This window comes from Peromyscus eremicus, chromosome X, assembly GCF_949786415.1.
Source record: "Peromyscus eremicus chromosome X, PerEre_H2_v1, whole genome shotgun sequence".
Lineage (NCBI taxonomy): Eukaryota > Metazoa > Chordata > Mammalia > Rodentia > Cricetidae > Peromyscus > Peromyscus eremicus.
In genome coordinates this window covers 20009643-20030226 of record NC_081439.1, presented here as the reverse complement: position 1 = coordinate 20030226, position 20584 = coordinate 20009643, and the positions used below count along the sequence as shown (strand labels likewise).

Below are 20584 nucleotides of genomic sequence, written 5' to 3'. Positions count from 1 at the left end.
TGTAAAATGAATAAAAAATTTCTTAATAAAAAAGAAAAGAACAGGCTTCTAAAAGACAACAAAACATAACAACAGAAAATATAATCAGATAGAACAAAAACCATCACATTGAATTTGAACAAGGCAGCCCAACAGAAGGAAAAGAATCCTAAAAGTAGAAACAAGAATCAGAGACTCACTTGTGACCTCCAGAAAAATACTAAACCAGGGGGGCAGGGAGAAGAAGAGAAAGAGACTGGGAGGAGAGGATGGAGGGGAACTGTGGTTAGAATGTTAAAAAAGAAACTGAAAATAATTACTAAACTGAAAGCTATAATATATACACAGAGGACCTGGTACAGACCCATGTCAGTCCTGTGCATGCTGCATCAGTCTCTGTGAATTCATATAAGCTTTGCTCATGTTGCCTTAGAGGGCCTTGTTCTCCTGGTGTCCTCCATCCCCTCTGGCTTTTACACTCCTGCCTCTTCTTCCATGTGGTTCCCTGAGCTCTCCCTGAGGGGAAGGATTTGATGGAGACATCATTTTGCTGCATCCAAGGTCTCTCTCATTGCATAATGTCTGGCTCTGTGTCTTTGTATCTTTTCCCATCTGCTACAGGAGGAAGCTTCCCTAATGATGGCTGAATAAAGCCCTGATCCTAGGTCTCTGGACTATCTGGTCTCTCATTCTTGGTCACCCAACCAGAGTCCAGTATGGGTTCTAGCTTGTGGAATGGACCTTAACTCAAATCCGACATTGGTTGGTTACTCCCACAGGCTTTGTACCACCATTGCACTGGCACATTTTTCAGTAAAGACAGCATCATAGATCCAAGATTTTTGTGACTGGATTGATGTTTACATTTCTCTTTGGGTAGCCTGCAGAGTACCTGCCCATATAAAAGACACCAGAACATGGTGGTGAAGAGTATGTAGGAAGCAGCTTGACCTCTCCATGTTCCATGAGTTGTGTAGATGTGGTCTTTAGCAATGGGACCTCCTCTCCATTTGATGAGAGCAACCTATTCTCTTGGCAACTGCTTGGGTTGTTTGGGGATTTCCATGTGATCCCTTTGGCCAACAAATCAATTGGATGTAACCCAGTCCTGGTACTGGAAGCTTTGTTTTATGATAAGAAATGGCCAACTGGAACTTGGGATATTTTCTTCTTACTCAGGGGATACTTGGGAAGTAAATACAGGTGCAGATTTACAGACAAACTGAGGAGAAATAGATGATGTCTTTAATTTTTCTACTCAGTATTAAATGCAGTTTCACACACTCAAACTCTTCTATGAGTATCAAGTTATTTCCTTGCTTTTTGCTTACTTTTTTCAAGTCTCAAGGTCTTGTGACTAAAAAAAAAAAAAATGTTCACAGGTAGAAATGAAGAGAAGTGACAGAAAATTCTCATGAGACCAAATGACTTACAGGAGTACCTAAAAATACTATTCACTCAAGATTCGGAGCCTGTGATGCTAGAGAGATGATTCGGTGGATAAAGTGATTACTGTTCAAGCATAAGGACCAATATTTGGATCTCCAGAACCCACACATAAAGCCGAAAGGCATTGTGGCCACCTGTAATCCTAGCATTTAGGACACAGACAGAGAATCCTAAGAACAAGCTGGCTAGCCAAACTAGCTAGAACTGATGAGTTCTAGGTTCAAGGAGAGATCCTATCTTGATAAATAAAGTAGAGAAGAATTAAGGGAAGGCACTTGGTATCAACCTCTGGCCTGTGCGTGCATGTGTACTCATAAGCACACTATACACACATGAACATACACCAAAAATGGTACAAAGAATGTGAATGATTTTCAAAACAGAGTTTTTAAAAGTTCTTCTCACATGTCATAATTCCAGGTGTAATTTTTAAGTCACAAGTTGGAAAAAGCATTTAGTATATAAATCAAAGTCAGACTTCAGGGAGCCCGTGACTATCCTGCAATGCTATGCAAATATTTGTGGCTTGGTGTAGATGTGTATTTGTGAATTTCTTCTCTCAGAAAGATTAGATTCTTGTGGAACTGTTGCTTGAGAGTTGGGTTAGGTGTAAGTTGCCTTGAGATCAAAGGAACTAACCCTTTGACTTGCAAATGAACCAAAAAGGAAAGAGGGGGAGGTGAGTTTGGAGTACCTCAGGAAGTGGAAGGGTCTGGCACTCTCTCAGCGACTAGTACTGAGAAAGGAAACTTCATGACAGCCTAGTCACCAGGGAAATGGGAAAAAGTTCTATTGGAATGGAGATTGATGGGTGGAGAGAGGAAAGTTGGGCCTGATACCAAAAAGAAGTTTCTAGCATCAGTCAGCTGCAAAACAAAATAGGCTTCCTTTTTCCTACATGTTCTTCCAAGCCTCATAAATCCTCAGCCTGTTTCTCAACCCACATCCTGCAGAATGAAGACAGAAGAGCAGCCCTACTTCACTCTGGACCAGAGTTCCCAGGGATGTAGCTGGTTAAAAATCCCGTGGACACTTTCCCAAGGTCCACACTGGGTGCCAAGCTGTCCCTAAAGTGCTACTGGTGCCTCAGGTTTCTCTGAATCCACACTAATACAGGATCATAGACCACCTTGGTGATCACTTTTAAATTGCTTCCATTAGAAGTTGGATGGAGTTGTCCGATCTGTGCTGGGTCTCCCACTGCACTGACCTAATGATAAGGCTGTTGTCTTAGACGGACTACAGCTGTGATGAAACACCATAACAAAAAGCAGCTTGGGGGAGGAAAAGGTCTAATTTCACTTATGCTTCCACATTACTGTTCATTGAGGGAAGTCAGGTCAGGAACTCAAGCAAAGCAGGAACCAGGAGACAGGAGCTGATACAGAAGTCATGAAGTACCACTCTACCGCCTTGCTCATCCTGCTTTCTTACAGCACCCAAGGACCACCAGCCCCAGGATGTCACCATCCACAGTGAACTGGCCTCTTCCACTTCAACCAGTCAAGAAAATGCCCCCATAGATTTCTCCACAGGACAATTAGTGGGGAATTTTCTCAGTTAAAATTCCCTCTTCCCAAATGACTCTAGCTTGTGTCAAGTTGACATTAGTCAAAATAGCTACCCTCCTTGTCTCATTTGTTGAAATAAGCAGACTGCCCCCCTCAAATGTTGCCCCCCCCCATGGCAATGGCAGAAAAGCAGGGGACCAACAGAAAACCTCGAGCCTACTCTTGCAACAAGCACATTGTCATTTTTGCTCAAGTTAACAAGTCATATGACCAAACCCAAAGCCACATGGCAAGGCAGTATATCCCTCCTTTTCAGAGAGAGCAGCTGCAAAGCCACTTTGGCTTGGATATGTGCAGGAAAAGTATCAGAGGCAAAAATGCAATCAACTATGTCGGTGCTGGTGAAGGCAGCTTTTAGTACATGCATCAGAAACCCTCACAATCTGTGAGTTTCCTAATTCATGAGAACCAAGCTAGAATGACCAGTGTCATTGGGGAGGGGGTAAGCAAGGGTGGGATCAATCAGTGGTTACTTTTGTTTCTGCCCCACAACCCTTAATAACACATCATGTGCATGGTCAATGCATGAGATCCCAGACAAAAACACCTTTGCTGCACCTGTTCACACAGACCAGAGTTTGCAATGTAAGCATCTTCAGTGGCTTGTCCAGATGGAACACTCAAAGGGAACATATAATATAAAGCGAGTTCTCGTTAGAGATAGCATGCTGAGCACTGTTTTATTGGTTATCCCATATAAAAAGTGAGAAACGCTCTCCGTTTTTCAATGTTTACAGTTCAAATAACCTAAAATTCTGCAAACATTGCCTATGATTACCCCTGTTTTGTTGGTTTTGCAGGTCTGTGTAACTCAGCTGATAGCTGGATGATTGTGCCCAACATCAAGCAGAACCACTACACTGTGCATGGCCTACAAAGTGGCACCAAGTATATCTTCATGGTCAAGGCCATCAACCAGGCAGGCAGCCGCAGTAGTGAGCCTGGGAAGTTGAAGACAAACAGTAAGTGCTGTGAACTCAACTGAGCTGTCATCTCACATTTGTTCATCTCTTGGATAACACTACTCTTCCTTGCCTTTCTTTTTCCTTTTCTGTCTTGGGCATCACTGACAGGCTCAGAAAAGCAAATAAAGAGCCAGTATGGAGTACTGAAGTTCCCAGCAGCTACTTCTGGGTTCCAAAGTGTCTTCTAAACCATGTGGCTATTAACATCTTTGCATATAGTTGCTCTCATTTTTTGAGAAAATAATCCTGGAGAAGTTCTTGTGAGAAATAGAGTAGGTGCTTACAAAGCCCAGTACAGAACAGGGCTCTGTGAATGGTAGATAGGATTGCTTCCACAGCAGAAAACAAGTTCATAACTCTTTCTTCAGAAATTCTTTATTTTATTCCAAATATCTGGCTGGGTCTGTCATTCTCAATTGGGGGCAATTCTGTCTTTTCTCCCACAGCCCCAGCCCATGTAGCATTTAATAAAGTCTGGAGATGTTTTCCTGGATTATCACAACTGAGGAGGGTGATGCTGCCATCAAATGAATGGGAGACAGGCATATTAAACATCTATGGTATAGAGGACAGCTCCCAACACAAAGAATGGTGCAGCCTGTCCTTGTGGTTCACGATTCTGTCATTTCACTGTCGCTGTTGCTGTCGCTGTCTCTGTCTACATGTGTTTTCTTTTAACCTCTTTTCTTCTTTACATCTTTTTGATCTAGAAACACTATGCTATGTCAATATGGCGCCATGCTGTGGGGTTGCCAGTCAACAGAAACTATGAGTTTTCAAGAGGAGCTCCCGTTTAACCACATCCTTGTTTCCCAGAGCATGGTAGCACATGATTTGATCTAAGGACAAGCCAAGGCTGGAAGTAGAGCACTGGATTAAGCATGAGAAAGCTGACATTCTGCCACATGGTGTCCATGTGGCTGTAAGACTCATCTTTTCATATTTTCTTAAACAAAACCATTTTCTTTTGTGATGATTGTAGATTCGCATTACAGAGAGTCCTGTATAACCTTTACTCAGCTTCCCCTAGTATCAACATCTTGTATATCCTTGGCACATTTGTCACAACTTAAGAAGTTAACATTGGTACATTTCTGTTGCCTAAGCCCTAGGCTTTATTTAGAGTTTACAGGGTTATCTCTAACGTTCAGTTCCTTTCACAGTATCCAGTCTAAGAACTCATACCACATTTGGTGGTTCTTCATCTTTTTTCCCATTTTTAAAAGAAGTTTTTGGTTCTTCACTTTTAAAATAGGAAAATTTGGTCTCATTTATAAGCTGTCACAAAGATAAATTTGAAACAATTTTGAGAACATAAGAATAATATTGTGCCATGCTTTGTTAAAAAGCCACAGAGCACATGGAAATGAACTTATGCATGCTCGGGTCAAGAGCTTTTTATTTACACTTGAGGCTATATTTGGTCTCTCAAAAACTGTTGGAGCTTCTAGTAAATTTTAGGTGCTATGCAACAGGCTGAGCACACTGTGACAATATTCAGCTCCTACAGATGGTCTTCTCTCAAGGAGTTTGTAGACTGTTGGGAAGACAGAACACTAAGCCTTAGTTATCATTGCATTTCTGAAGTCTGTAATGGCAGTAACTCATGAAAGTGCTGGATATTCAAAAAATCATCACCCTGCATAGCCATGGTGGCTTTTCAGGGTGAAGTAAGATTATGGGATGTAAAGAAAAGGGAATGGCCCATGACAAAGGGGCAGCATATACAAAGGCCCAAAGAAAAAATTATGTCTGTGCAACAGAAAAGGAATCAGCATGATAAAAATAAGACACAAGTTGAAAGGATGGCTGAACAAGGAAGCTAGAAACAAAAACCACATGGTAAAGCTAGGTGCACTGGTGCACATCTGTAATCCCAGCACTCAGGACAGTAAAACAGGATCCCAAATTCCAGACCAACCTAGAGTTTGTAGTGGGACAAAGCCCAGTAAAAGAGAGAGAGAGAGAGAGAGAGAGAGAGAGAGAGAGAGAGAGAGAGAGAGAGAGAGAGAGAGAGAGCTCAGTTTTAAAAAATAAAAACTAGCCAAACCTGTTCTCATAGGCCTGTAATCCTACCTACAGGAAGATCCTAAATTCAAGGCAAGCTTAGTCTACAGAGTGAGTTCAAGACCAGCCTGAGCAATTTAGTGAGCCCTAGTCAGATATGGCTCAGGATATAACTCAGTGGTAGAGTGATTGGCTAGAATGTGTGAACCCATGGTTCCAATCCCCAGCATCACAAAACAAAAACAAACAAAACCAGATGGTAAACCCATTATGGCTCATGAGGCAGTTGGTTTTTCAAGAGCAGTGTTTGAAGGGAGAGAGGTTGACAGGTATATATGATAGAGGCTGGATGAGGATCTGCAAAACATAATGCTTTTTTGCACTGTGATATGATGAGCTGATTAAAATGAAGGAAGGTTGACAGCTGGGGAATGTGTCCAGATATCATTATAAGCATTGTCCAAGTAAAAGAACAGTAGCCATGGTAAGGTCATGTCCTCTACAAAAGGTCTGATGAATTAAGTTCTTTAGTAACACAATCGTTTAACTTCCTTCTCAAGCTAATTTGTCTTCATTGAAGCTAAAGCCTGAAAGTTGGTAAGAATGGGCAGTGGTTTGTTTTTTGAAAGGCCTCTGTGGCCCCGACAGAATTAGCTCAATGAGAACACAAGGCCTGGGTCGCACTGAAGCTGGTGGGGCCTTGCTATGTGTGTGAGTGGCTGAGGGAGGGAGAGAGGGCAAGCAGGACACTGCAGGCAGATCTCTGCTACAAGCCTCATCTTTCTGAACATTCGGCCGCTGTTGCTCACTGGCAAGAGGCCAAACAGCACTCAGGCCTACATAAATGGGGAGCTCCAAGATGGAGGTTTTTGTTTTCCTGCTCTGCCCATTAGTGTCAAATGATTTTTACTCACATTTGTCTTTCACCTTTAAAAAAATGGAATATTTTAAGAAATCGCATCATTGTTCTTTTTTGAATTTATTCTATGTCTTATCCCCAACAGTTGCTGGCATGAATGTCCTTGGAGACTTTTATTTTTTTTACAAGACAAGCCAAGTTTAAACTTGAAAATGTAAACTATCCAGTAGGTCTGATAGCCTCTGAGAGCTACCTTTTCGGCCCTTGTGGGCTTTTTTCTTTTAAGTCGGGTTTATATTCTTTTATTCTTTTTTATTTCATTTATTTATTTTTAGTATGCAGACATCAATTTTATATTCAAGTATAAGCTCCAAAAATTGGAAGTTTAAGTTTATCATTACACCAAAATGATACATTAGAAATAAATTTAAGAATTTATAAGACCTCTGCTAAAACATTGAAGGTCTCAATAAGATACAAACATAGCAAATAATTCTTTTGAGAATTTCAGCTATGAGTACTGTATTTACATCATTTTTCTTCTCCCTCTTCTCCTTCTAGTTCCTTCCCCTTTCCTCCCACCCTTCTCAAATTCATAGCGTCTAATTCTTTAATTGTAAGTCTTATGCACACACATATGTATATACGTATATAAGTATATGTGTGTGCATATATGTGTTTATAAATACCATATGCTGAGATCATTTAGTGTTATATGTGTTTAAGGCTGACTTCTTTGGATTGGCTAACCTATCAGAGGGCTTGCCCCTGGAGAAGACTGATTCTCCCTTCCTCAGCAACCATCAATTTGCCTGTGGCTCCTCTTCTAAGGGTGAAACCTTGTGAGAATTTTCTAGTCCCCATTGGCATGTCAACTGGCTTCCCTTTGATATCTACAGAAATATAAAACAAGGATCAGTAAACTGTAGTTCAAGGGCCAAATCTGACTACCTACATTTATAAATAAAGTTTTATTTACATATACCCATTCATTTATCAATTTGTGACGACTTCCTCACTACAAAGACAGAGTCACAAAAGAAACCACATGGCCTACATAACTGAAAATATTTATTTTCTTACCCTTTGCAGAAAGTGTGCTAGTCTCTGACCTAAAGGCAAAAATTTTTGAGGTTTTGGTGTTATGTTTAGATCCAAGCAGAACTACCCATATTTAAGTGAACACAGTACCCCAGGGGGTCTCCAGCCCAAACATGCATTGCTTTTAGTCCTATTTACCAGGCTTTTTTCCTGTCTTTCCCTGGGACCTGTATACATGGCCTCTCCCAACTGCAACAGTGACTATGAAGGTGGACAGCATGTTATTACTACCAAATTGGAATATGTTGCCTGTCTTTAAAAGTCCTGTACCCTATGTGGTGTCAAGGGATAGGCAGTACCCACACCCAATACTGAATTGACAAAGAAGGACCAGCTACATCAAAGTGCCCATAGATGACTGTGCCAGGGTTTTTAATGTTGGACTTTTCAAAACACAAGTGTGAATGATGAAAGAGAATTGTATTTATTATATGTATTAATAAATCCAGAAATAGAAAACTTAAACATTACTGTCATTTGCCCTTGCTGAAAAAATTTTCAATGTATAGTCCCTAAAGAGTCATACTTTTCCTTTTGTCAAGCTCAGAATGATGTGTTTGAGTGTTTAGAAGAGTCTACATTCAGACTTGAAATCTTTGTTTGTATTTCATGTGTGTGGGTATTTTGTCTGCATGTGTGCCTGTGAACCATGTGTATGTCTTATGCCCAATGAAGTCAGAAAAGGACATCAAATCCACTAGAACTAGAGTTACACATAGTTGTGAACTGCCGTGTGCATGCTGGGATGAACCCTCTGGATGAGCAGTTAATGCTCTTAACCGCCATGCTATCTCTTCATCCCTTGTTTCAGACTTTTAGATCTATGAAGCTATACCATTTGTTACATTCCAATAAACAGTACTTTTTCACTTCTTTTCCTTTTGTGAACTTGTTTCTAGGTCAGCCATTTAAACTGGATCCCAAATCTGCTCACCGAAAACTGAAGGTGTCCCATGATAACCTGACTGTAGAACGAGATGAGTCATCATCCAAAAAGAGTCACACACCAGAACGCTTCACTAGCCAAGGGAGCTATGGAGTGGCTGGAAACGTGTTCATTGATAGTGGCCGGCATTACTGGGAAGTGGTCATAAGCGGAAGCACATGGTAGGCAGCTTCTATCGATTTTCCTCCAACTGTAAAAAGGCACAAGCTGTTCTAAACCTTTTCAAGGATATCAATAAGTTATTTTGTGCTTTGTCAAAGTTATAAGTTTATAACCAGCATCCATTCTGAAGAACCAAACCTACCCCTACAATAATGCTACACAACAACATCCTCAGACATCAGTGTGTCTTCAACAGCAACCATTTACTAATGCTATTAAACACATATATTTGTGGGTTAGCTGATAAGGATTAATTCCAACTGAGTTTATACTTTAAGCTACAGGTTGGGTCTAGATCTATTCTGTGTCTCTGTTCCCAGCACTGCAGAAATCTAACATGGTGGTACAGGCCTATAATCCCGGTATTCACAAAGCAGAGGCAAGAAGAACTACAGTTCAAGGTCATATATATATTTCAAGGCCAAAAGAAAAAAAAGTAGGTGATGTCATTCTCATTTTACAGATGAGGTGACTAAGGCATGGGCCCAAAGTCATAAAATTCACAGTTGGTAGTTACAAATTCTGTGGTCAAGGGTCTAACTTTTAACTAGGAGCTCATAAATAAAGGACAAGAGAGTTAATGTCTTGATTTCACAGGCCAGGAAATTTTTGTCCCAAGTACTCAGCCTGGGGCTGTTATAGAGGGAAAGCAGCCACAGACAATGCATATACAAATGGGTATGGCTGAGTGCCAATAGAACTTCATCTGTGAGAATAGGCAAGGGGCGGAAGTTGACCGCTGGGTTGTATTTTGTTGATCCCTGCTTTAACTGCCATAGTACGCCATCACTCACTAAAGGGTGATATAGTTTTGAAATGTTATAATTATGCTTTAATGCCTGAAGGAGTGTACTTAATGAGTGATCGCTGACATGAAAGAAGAGAGTTGTGGAGAAGGATTCAGGTGGGAGAGGGAGGGAGATGAGAGAGGTGAAAAGGACTAAAATTCATTACAAAAGTGTATGAGGCTGCCAAGCAATAAAAAATGAAAAACAAAAATAAAACTTACGAGCAACATTCAAAAGTGCATAACCTGATATTGATGAGGATACCAGCAATGTTTGTTTTAATACAAGCATGACAAAATACTTTTATTACAAAAGACATTTTCATTTGACTCTGTGCAAATAATGCAAGGTACACATAGCTGGGTACAAGTCAACCCGAATCAAAGGAAGCTTGCACAAGTGGCTATCCCCACTCTCTTAATAATGGTATCTACATTAGCCTAGCAGGTAGTTTTTCATCTTTTATTATCCTCCTGATTCTCTTTGCCTAAACAATTCTCATGTTCCAACATTCTGTCAGAGGATGGAGAATAAATCCTACTTCTTCCAAGGCTGTGAGATTCATTGGCACTTGAAATTTATGTGTGTACCTTGTGTGTGTGTGTGTGTGTGTGTGTGTGTGTGTGTGTGTGTGTGTGTGTGTACATATGGAGGCCAGCTGCATCCTCGACCGCCCTCCATTATTTTTTGAGACAAGGTCTCTCACTGAATCTGGAGTTTAAGGATTCAGCTAGATTGGCTGACCAACAGGGATCCTTCTGTCTCCATTTCTCCAGTGCTGGGATTACAGGCACAGACCACCACACCTAGCTTTTTTTTCCTTCTCCCTTTTTAAAAAATTAATTAAAACACAATTACTTCATTTGTCCCTCACTTTCCTCCTTATCTTCCCTATCGTGTCTGCCCACAACTCCCAAATTCATGATGCCTCCTCTTTTTTAACCATTTTTAACCATTGTGGTTACAGATACATATAAATAAGTAAACATACAAATACAACCTGCTGAGTCTGTTCAGTATTGCTGCATGTATGTTTCTAGGGCTGACCATTTAGTATTAGATAACCAATGAGGGGGCTCATTCATGGGGAAGACTGATTCTCCCTCTCTTCGAAGTTGATTGCTTACAGGTTTTCATTTGTGGGTAGGACCTCATGAGATTTCCCCTTCTATGCTGTGATGTTTACTGTTGTTGAAATTTTTCAGGTCTTGTGTAGGTAGCCATGTTGTTGAAATGTCCTGAGTATAGCTTCACTGTCATAGCTAGCCTTTTACATGGAATCTTGAGGACCAAGTTTGAGTTCTCTGAACCAATTGAAACATCTCCCCAGACTGGCACTTGAAATTTTTAGCTATGTTGAGGCAAGATAAATGCACAAAGGGAAGTAGAATTCATGTGCAGAAAAATCAACAATTCTAGTTAATTGATGTGCTTTACTAATCTGGTATTTCAGAATCTAGTGTCTAAATGATTATAACCCCATTAATAATTATTTGTGATAAATGATACCTGATCATTATGATCTCATTGCCGTTGATGAATAGTGTGGAAAATTCCACCAGACCACTTTAGTAACATAAACACAGATCAGTATTACCTTTAAAACACATTCCAGATGTCAAAACTAAATCATGTGTAGGAAAATAAATTCTACAATTAGTTGCCACACATTGGGTCTTTATATGCAAACCTGATTGTGTCAATTAAAAAAAATCACACGTAGAAAGTAGTTTTGCATTTCCTAGATGGTAACAGCAAGGGAGGGTTGCTCCCTAGAATTAAATGCCTGTGACTTACAACAGTTAGTGATGCATATATATTTTTATGAAATATATGCTTGATTTTAAATTAACATACACATTATGATCCATGTAATGGGGCATGTTAACATTGCTCTGAGAAACATAGTTTTTGTACTTTTTAATTTCTTTATGTCTCACTGCGTACCTTAATAGAACATTATATTCTGCCTGCACCTTTCAAGCTCAATGGAAATATTACATAGTTTTACAGATTAATGATAATATAACGGTATTTTCCTTTGCTTAATGGACTGTACACTTGATAATTTTCTTGCTCTCAAATGCTGTTAACATGCACTTGGTGTTAATGAATAGTGTTAAGACAGTAGTAATGGGTTCATACCAATACTACTAGACTATAAGTCGAGTGGGCAGCATGAGATTTCTGTACTTTTCTTCTAATTTTAACTTTCTGCTTTTCTGAATGAAATCAGCCCTCCCTGCTGTAGCTACTTCAAAGGGTTCAATGGGGGTTAAAATTCAAACTAAACATTAGCGTTCTTTAATTTAAAAATGATCTGCAGCATCAAGAAGGAAACAATACAGCCATTGTTACTTAGGGATGCAAATTGAAGTTCTATGTTATCTGGAAAATTAAAATAGTGTCTGATGAGCCATAGAGTATACCGTGAATGAAGATAATTTAAATTGCAATATGTGTATCATGGGGCTAGAGAGATGGTTTAGTTGGTAAAGTGCCAGCTAAGCAGGCATAAGAACCTGAGTTCTGATCCCCAGTATCCACGTAGAAGCCGGGCATTGGTTGCAGATGCCTGTAACCCTAGTATGAAGGTGGAGAAACACAGATAAGAGGATTCCCCATAGCTCACTGGCTAAAGAGCTTAAGCAAATTAGTTAGGTGTGGATTTAATGAGAGATCCTGTCTCAAATAATAAGGTGGAGAGCAATAGACGACAACACCCGGTATTAAACTCTGACCTCAGATGTGCACACATGGACATGAGAGAACATGCACACGCGCACACACACACACACACACACACACACACACACACACACACACACGCACACACACTGCACACACAGAAGGGGGACAAATATTCCAAAAATGTATTGGTTGGCTCTTAACAAATAAACAGAAGTCAGTCAAGGACCTACAAAGATAAAGGGAGTAGGGAACTTACAGGATCCCAACAGGGCTGGGAATACAGGTCTGGAGTCTATCACTCCAGTTCATGAAGTCATGAGGACCTGCTCTCCACTGCCAAGCAGATGCACCACGAAGTCCTCTAAAGCTTCAGCAAACCTCATATCCACTGTCTGCCTTTGGGAAACAGTGTCCCTGATCCTCTTCCAACTTCAGGACCCTGTGCAAGGATGTTGCAATTGCACAACCTGTTCCAGACTGAAACAAAAATGGGGCTTCCAGGTAGTACAACCCAGAACTGTCTGTGCACAGGAGATTGTCAGGAGGGACAAGAAGATGCTGTGTTGTTAACAGTAAGGCTGGCACTCTGATTTAATGGATTACCTTTACATCTTCTTTAGTTGTGGCATTTAGTTTCTTTAACACCTCTCTTAAGGCGATTGTATTTTAGATCTAACATGCAATTTGATTTTTCTTTTTAAAAATGCTAATTTAACAAAGACCAGTGGAGTTTTTCTCTCTGCTTAGGGTCAGGTACTATATGTACTATCTGATTACTCTAACATATCGATAGTTGAACTCAGGGTTATTCACTCTTGATTAATAGTGATGTGTTTGTCTTATGATAATAACTGTGAAATGTTTTAAGTATTAAAGGGCATGTCTCAGTTATGTAAAAAGATTAAGAAGTTTTGAATATTGTAGGAAAATTCTTTAGAATTTTTATTTTTGAGTAGTAAGAAAGGATATTTAGAATAACTGAATAACTATCTGCTCAGTGAATTTTAAAATATGTTTTTGTTAATTCCTTTAGAATTTTGTATAACGTATTTTGCTCTTCTACCCTTTCCTCAACTCCTTTCCTTATTACTTTACCAACCCTCCCATCCCTTTCCACCCAACTTTAACATTACTTCTTTATTTTCTTCTTTCCACATTGAATCCATAAAATTTATTTTTAGGTGTGTGTGTGTGTGTGTGTGTGTGTGTGTGTGTGTGTGTGTGTGCCTGTGGCAGTCAGAAGAGGGCATTGGATCCCTTAGAGCTAGAGTAACAGATGGTTGTGAGCCAGACTAGAGTCCTCTGGAAGATCAGTATATATTCTTAACAAGCCATTTCTACAGCCCTCTCAAAGATATATTTAAAACTTAAAATTGTACTAGGAAATATAATCAGAAAGGCAGTGGTATGTTGCAAGTTTCTAATGAGAGGAAGATGGTATAAAGTATCAATTGAAGTTGTGGCCTTTTGAATCAGACTAGGTTTGAATTCTGATTCCTGTTAGTGTGTCATTAGGTAGTAATGATAAAATAATAGTTACAGAACATCACATTGCCAGCCGTTGTGATCGGGATTTAAAACACATTTTTCTTTTACTCTTTAATTTGGGGATATGGAGACTATACTTCTTCCTGTGTTATATATGAGACATTGAGAATGAATGAAGACAAAGGACTTAACCTTTTAAGTGGAAATCATTTTTTCCTGTTTGTCTTTGCCAAAGTACATTCAAAGCCATTGACAAGCAGCAGATATGATAGCAATCACAAAGTTTAAAGTCTTCTGAAAGAATAAGCCTATATAGAGTCTGTTTTCCAGTATGGCAGCCTTGCTCCACATGTGTAGTTACTTAAATAAACTTAACGAAAATTAAAATTCATTACAAGTGGGGCTAGTAACTCAAGTCCTACCACTCAGAAGGCTGAAAACAGAAAGGGTGTGAGATTTTAAGGCCAGTCTGGGCTACAGTATGAAACTGTTTTTCAAAATAAATAGACAGACAGACAGATAGATATAGATAGATAGACAGATACAGGCTCTTCCATATGTATACTGAGGTTATATGCTGATAATCCCATGGGGACAAATGAAAATGTTATAAGTGAAAAATAAATGTATTTCTGACACCTATCCTCCTGAACATCATAGCTCAGCCTGGACTGCCTTAAATGTTCTCAGACTACTTAGATGAACCTGCAGTTAGGCTAACTCCTTTAGCGCAAAGCCCTATTTGTAATAACATCTTGATTATCTCACATCCTTTATTGTCTTCAGTACACTGTATAGTATCATTTTACCCTCATGATACCCAATATCATACAAAAGGATAGCATTACAAGCTAAGGAAAATATCAAAACTCAGGGGATGATTTTGCTGAGTGTACATTGCCTTTAATGAGGTAAAAAAAAAAATCTTAAATCCAGTCATCCTAAATCATGGATTGTCTGTAAATTTAAGGTTAATTTCATAGGCTCAGTAGGTATATGGGGCTTATGACGACCACACTGCACAGAGCAGAACACTTCAATTACTACAGAAAGGCCTGGCTGGGTTGATCAGCACTGGTCCAGAGAATTTAATATACAAGCATGCACAAAAGAGAAACAGAACAGTAAAATGGAGAGTCAAGATTCTCTTGCAACATCTAAGCTGTAAAAAGGTAGACCAACACGCCTTCCACCTCCATGTGTTCCGGAAGGACAAAGATGATTATTTATATTTAAATACTCACTTCAAGGGAGTGATCGGGCAACAAATGATCACATTTTAACAGCTTCCGTGGAACACAGAGTAAATTTTATTCACATGCAATGTGGTTCACTTTTTTTTTTAATCACTGTTGTTTTGTCTCTGCAGGTACGCCATTGGCCTTGCATACAAATCGGCCCCCAAACATGAATGGATTGGGAAGAATTCTGCTTCCTGGGCCCTCTGCCGTTGCAACAATAACTGGGTGGTTAGGCATAACAGCAAGGAAATCCCCATTGAGCCAGCCCCCCACCTCCGGCGCGTAGGCATCCTGCTGGACTATGATAATGGTTCCATCGCTTTTTATGATGCTTTGAACTCCATCCACCTCTACACCTTTGATGTGGCGCTTTCACAGCCTGTGTGCCCCACCTTTACTGTGTGGAACAAGTGTTTGACAATTATAACGGGCCTTCCCATCCCAGACCATTTGGACTGTACAGAACAGCTGCCTTGAGTATCCAGCCCCAGAGCAGCTCTGAGGAATAACAAAGGTTGAGGCCACTGTTTAGGGGATTGGGAAACTAAGGCTTCAAGAGTGTGATTGAATCTCCCCAGCTTGTCCAGAAAACCAGCTCAGATAGGGCTCCAGATGAGAGATTTCCTTCCTTTTATTGTGTTTTGTATTAAGTTCAGGCTTTAATAATTTCTTTGATTTTTTTTGTATTTAGAGGAAAATCTATAGATTATTTATAAAAAAAAAACATAATCTGGATTACACCTCTTAGGAATCACTTGGTTTTGTGCATTAAGAGGCCCATAAGTTTCCCAGCCCTTTGCCAGTTTCATTTCATCAGTGTGTGGGCTTGCAAAAACCCTTTCCTAGATTTGTGTGTTGATTCACTTTCTCACATTCTATTTCATACTAAGGCCGTGCTAGGTCCTGTCACTTAGAATAACAGACTATGCAGCTATTTAAAAAGCAAAAGACATTTTGAATCTAGTAAGGAAGTTAACAGGCTTCCTTATTCTGGTTGAACTTGAGTTATTTTAACTGTGATGTCAGAAACTTGTGTTGGATCAAATAGAATGGGGAACAAGGGAGAAGGAAAGAATTAACTTTGGACCTCAAGCTTAGCTGAGACTGAGAGGATGATCTGGGGAAGAAAAAAGTTTCTTAAACCTTTAGTCATGTATTCACCCACTTCTCCAGGGCTGAAGCTTTTGGGCTAACATCATGAATGAGATTACAATTGAATCTTACAGATGATTCAAGAATTCATGTTGATTTTGGTTTTATCAAAAGTAGAATTCTGTTTCATGGTATAAAACTATTTCCCCTTTTCTCTTACTAGTTATTTTAGGCCTGTGAAATTCTTTTGATACATTTGATAGGTACCTTATTTTACCCTTCCACAAATCAATTTTTCTATCCTTTCTGGGTCTACGGAAATTAACATGTCCTGTCACAAACAGCAATCCCATTTTCAATTGATTTTGTTCTCTGGGACATCAACACACAGCCTTGAACACTACCATGTCCAAATATAAGTCACCAAAAAAACCACCAGTATTTATGAGTAATGATAACACATTATACAAAGTACTAGTCACCAGTATACATGCCTCTAAAGTTACAGTCTTTTAGTAACCACACTTTGAAAGTTGTAGACATCCCCTTATATCCTAGTATAGTTTATCATAGAGTTGTAAGAAAAAAATCAAATTTGCTGTTCCTACAGGGGAATCTGCTAATAGAACCTGATAATCAAACTTCAGATAGAATTTTTTTATGCTAATCTGATACACTGTAATGGTCCCTGGATTAAGACTTCCTCAGGTGGTCTTTGGCATGGGACATTGGCATGGGTTCACCTGTATAAACGGTTTCAATTGCTAAAATATTTATCTGGGCCACCATGTCAACCAGCCATTGACTGAAAAGACTGGTGGATTGAAGAATTGGTGTTGGTGATTTTGTTTTTAATCAAATCAACCATTTCCCAGAAATTACTCAATACACTCTCCTTTTAAGCGTCACGTGGTCACAATTGATGTACTTGCCTATCTGGACTTCATGGAAGACAAAGCCAGCTTCCTGTGTCTTTTTGTCTCTTCCCTGGCAGATGCTGTCCTTTTTCTTAATGGATAGATTTTATATATTTACTATATTATTTATACCCAGATGAATATTTTGATAGCAGCTTAAGACAATTTCACATCTTAAAAATGGACACCTCAGTGGAAAAACGTTCATCTTTCTCTAGAAACTTCTTAGGATTTTGACAATATAAAAGTACATATTTGCCTTCCCTGAATAAACTGAAAAGTTGTCTCAGTCATTTTTATGTACATTTTGGGTAACTGGATAGATATTTTAATGCACTTTGTACACTTACAGGTTCTAAACAAAAGGGTCTAAAACTCGAATTCTGAGTTTTTAAAAACTCATGGTCTCCAGGTAACAATAAATGCTACAGTTTGCCTTATAATGTTAACATAAAGCATTTCCTAGCAGGACACTATTTCCATGAATATGTTTTTCAGTATAAAGATGTTAACTATTCAGATTTTCACTGCAAGCTGTTTAGGGTGTGTTTTGACTATTTTTGTAAGGACAAGACAGATTATGTTATAATTTTGTTGTGGAAGTCTTACTCTTGGCTAACTTAAAAACATTGTGGATGTAGCAGTTACTATTTCCAGGTTGTCATATTTACAGGAAAATATGTATATGGTGAAAGGCCACAGTGTTTAATTGCTGTAATGATGTAGAAAAGATTTCCGTGTGGATTTTTTTTAAGTCTAAAAATACATGATGTAAACATTTGCTGCAGTATAACTCTGCATTTCCTTTAAGTGGACTGGGGCCACTCACAGGAAGCATTTCCATAGAGGGGCAAAAGAGATGGCAGTGCCAATTAAATTAGTACAATGAAACTGATGAGATGCCAACAAAGGCTGTAAAGACTTGGCACCATGTGTATGTGAATGACTCAGTTGCCAAGCACCCTGAATGCAGAAGGGCATAAGCCTAGCATCATGTTCTCTCTTCACCATGATGAAACTCTTAGTGCTTTTTGAACACAAGGCCAGAATTTTCTCTCTGCCCTTGACCCTGTGTGTTATGTAGCCAATCCTTGGAACAGGACTCGAAAACATGGTACTGCTCTTCCTAATGGATAAAGAGAACATGGATCCAAGTTTGAACGTTGCTCGGTGAAACTTGCTTTAGATTCATATTATTCGAGTACAAATCTAAATGGTGGATTAGATGAGGGTACGTGCAGGGTGAAGATTTTCTCTCCAGCTTTAAAAGAAAGGGACTTCAGAAAGTGACTGTATAGATAATGGTTTCTGTGGGGAGAAAAGCCACCTGAACACAGACAGACTTTTTATTATGGTACCGATAAATGGACCTTGAACTTCCTGAGGAATGAGCCAGTGCCCTCCAACTCAAGATGGATTTCAATCTCAGCTCCAGGAGTGCATACAAATGGCTGAAGAGACATGTGCCTGCCTGTTCAGTGCATCTGGTGTTGGAAAGCTGACATCTGGTCTCTCTTGGTAAAACATCACTGGCAAGCAGAGACAATGACACTAGCAAGAGAAATGTTTTGAAAATAGTACTTCTCATCCAAGTCTTGATTTTGCTACCCAAGAAGACATTTGGCCATATCTGGAGTCAATTTTGGTAGTCACAAGTTGGAGACATGTTGTTCCTGGCATCTGGTGAGTAGGAGTCAAGGATGGCATTAAACATCCTACAGTGCACAGTGAATCTTCTCGCCAGAAAATGATATCTGGCTCAAGATGTCAGCTGTGTCCTAGTTCAGCTACTCTTGAATGTTTGCCTTTTTTCCAGGGACAAACAAACAAAAAGGCACAACAGTCAATACCGTTACAGGAGTGGCACCTTCATCATCAAAACTTATTTACAAAATCTGAATTCTAAAGCAATCGAAGACTGTGTGAATGCAAATTACTGAAATAAGTGCTGTGATCTGCTGGTCTTAGTGTAGAAATGAAGTTTTCTCTATGCCTGTTGGTACCAGCACAAATTCAATCCTGGTACTTGAGTTAACTGCCAAGCCCCTCGAGCCTGAATCTCTTCTTGTTTTCTGTTGCTTCCTGGTTCAAAATAAAATCCTTTTGTGGCACCAAAACAGGTCTTTGCCAGGCTTAGTTGCCTTTCGCCGCTCTACGTTTTCACATTCATGACCTGCACAAACACTCCTTCCACTTCTACTTGTTTCTTCCACTGTTTTATGCTATGCCATTCATTTTGTTTTGACACCTGATACTGTCATATCCACTATCCACCCTCCTCCATTCAAAATACAGGTACTTTACAGCACTGAAAATCCCCTACAGGGAATTTTATTTATTTATTTGTTTTAAAGTTTTTTTTTTTTCATTTTACATATCAATCAGAGAAGCTAGGTTAAAAAGGAGGACCCTAAGAGGGACACACATGGAAGGCCCCAGGAAGGGAAAACAGTTAAGATCCCCTACAGAGACTTTTAAAATACAATAAAAAGTCAACTCCTTAAGGTGTGCATAAGCAGAGCAAAGATTGCTTGATGTCCAGTCTCACAGGGGTAATTGAGAAGAGGGGAACAGTGACCGCCAGCAGAGAAACAGTAGTCTTTAGAGTGTGGTCTGCAGCCATCCTTCCACGTGGTTCATAAGTCCATACCCATGCCGCTACCCATGCCAGGAGCCACAGGAACTGACTTTTGCATCTTAGAAATGCAAGCCATTTTGGTCTAGGTCACTGCTAAGCAGAATGAGTTGCTCAGAGCCACAGTATCAGGACCTTCAAACAGTTATGGAAAAGGCCCTTTGTGTCTCACTTCAGGCCTGTCAGTCAGACCTCTGAAGAAAGTATCCAGCAATTTGAATTTCAACAAGTACTGTACTAGATTCTGCTACTAATGAGAGTTTAGGAGACACTTCTCTGCAGAAATTCCCAACCTCATAACCCATATAAAAAGGTTTTTTCTAACCCAAACTGTGTTTCTAAGGCTAAGCACTATCAAAGCAAAACATCATGCAGGGATTCCTCATCTGACTGTATGAAAATGTTCTTTTTCATGCATGCTGATTTCTAGGTCCTACTCTGAAAGGTGATGTGACAAGCGGGGGTGAGGAAGAACAGCCCAGCAGTATGTACTTTTAAAAACCATCATTCTAACGCTCATCCAGGATTTGCAGTCAGTGCCATAGCCTGAGTTGGGCACTTTAAGGTTCAGATGGTGAATCCTAGGGTTTTCTGGCACACAGTATCTGCCATAAATCCTCCAGTCTCTGGTCATAGAAAATATGTTAGTGAATGGATGTGATTGGGAGCCAATGAAACTTCACCCATGAGCTG

The 20584-nt window shown here is 39.7% G+C and overlaps 1 protein-coding gene across 2 annotated transcripts in view; it reads left to right on the top strand.

Annotated features, from left to right (window-relative positions):
* Positions 1-15957, top strand: part of Mid1 (midline 1) — a 104721-nt gene extending 88764 nt beyond the window's left edge. For both annotated transcript variants that reach the window (XM_059250191.1, XM_059250189.1), the window contains exons 7-9: positions 3800-3961; positions 8831-9038; positions 15376-15957. In XM_059250191.1, coding sequence (XP_059106174.1) covers positions 3800-3961; positions 8831-9038; positions 15376-15724 — 719 coding nt within the window. In that variant the 3' untranslated portion in view covers positions 15725-15957. The remainder of the gene's footprint in view (positions 1-3799; positions 3962-8830; positions 9039-15375) is intronic.
* Positions 15958-20584: the final 4627 nt, after the last annotated feature.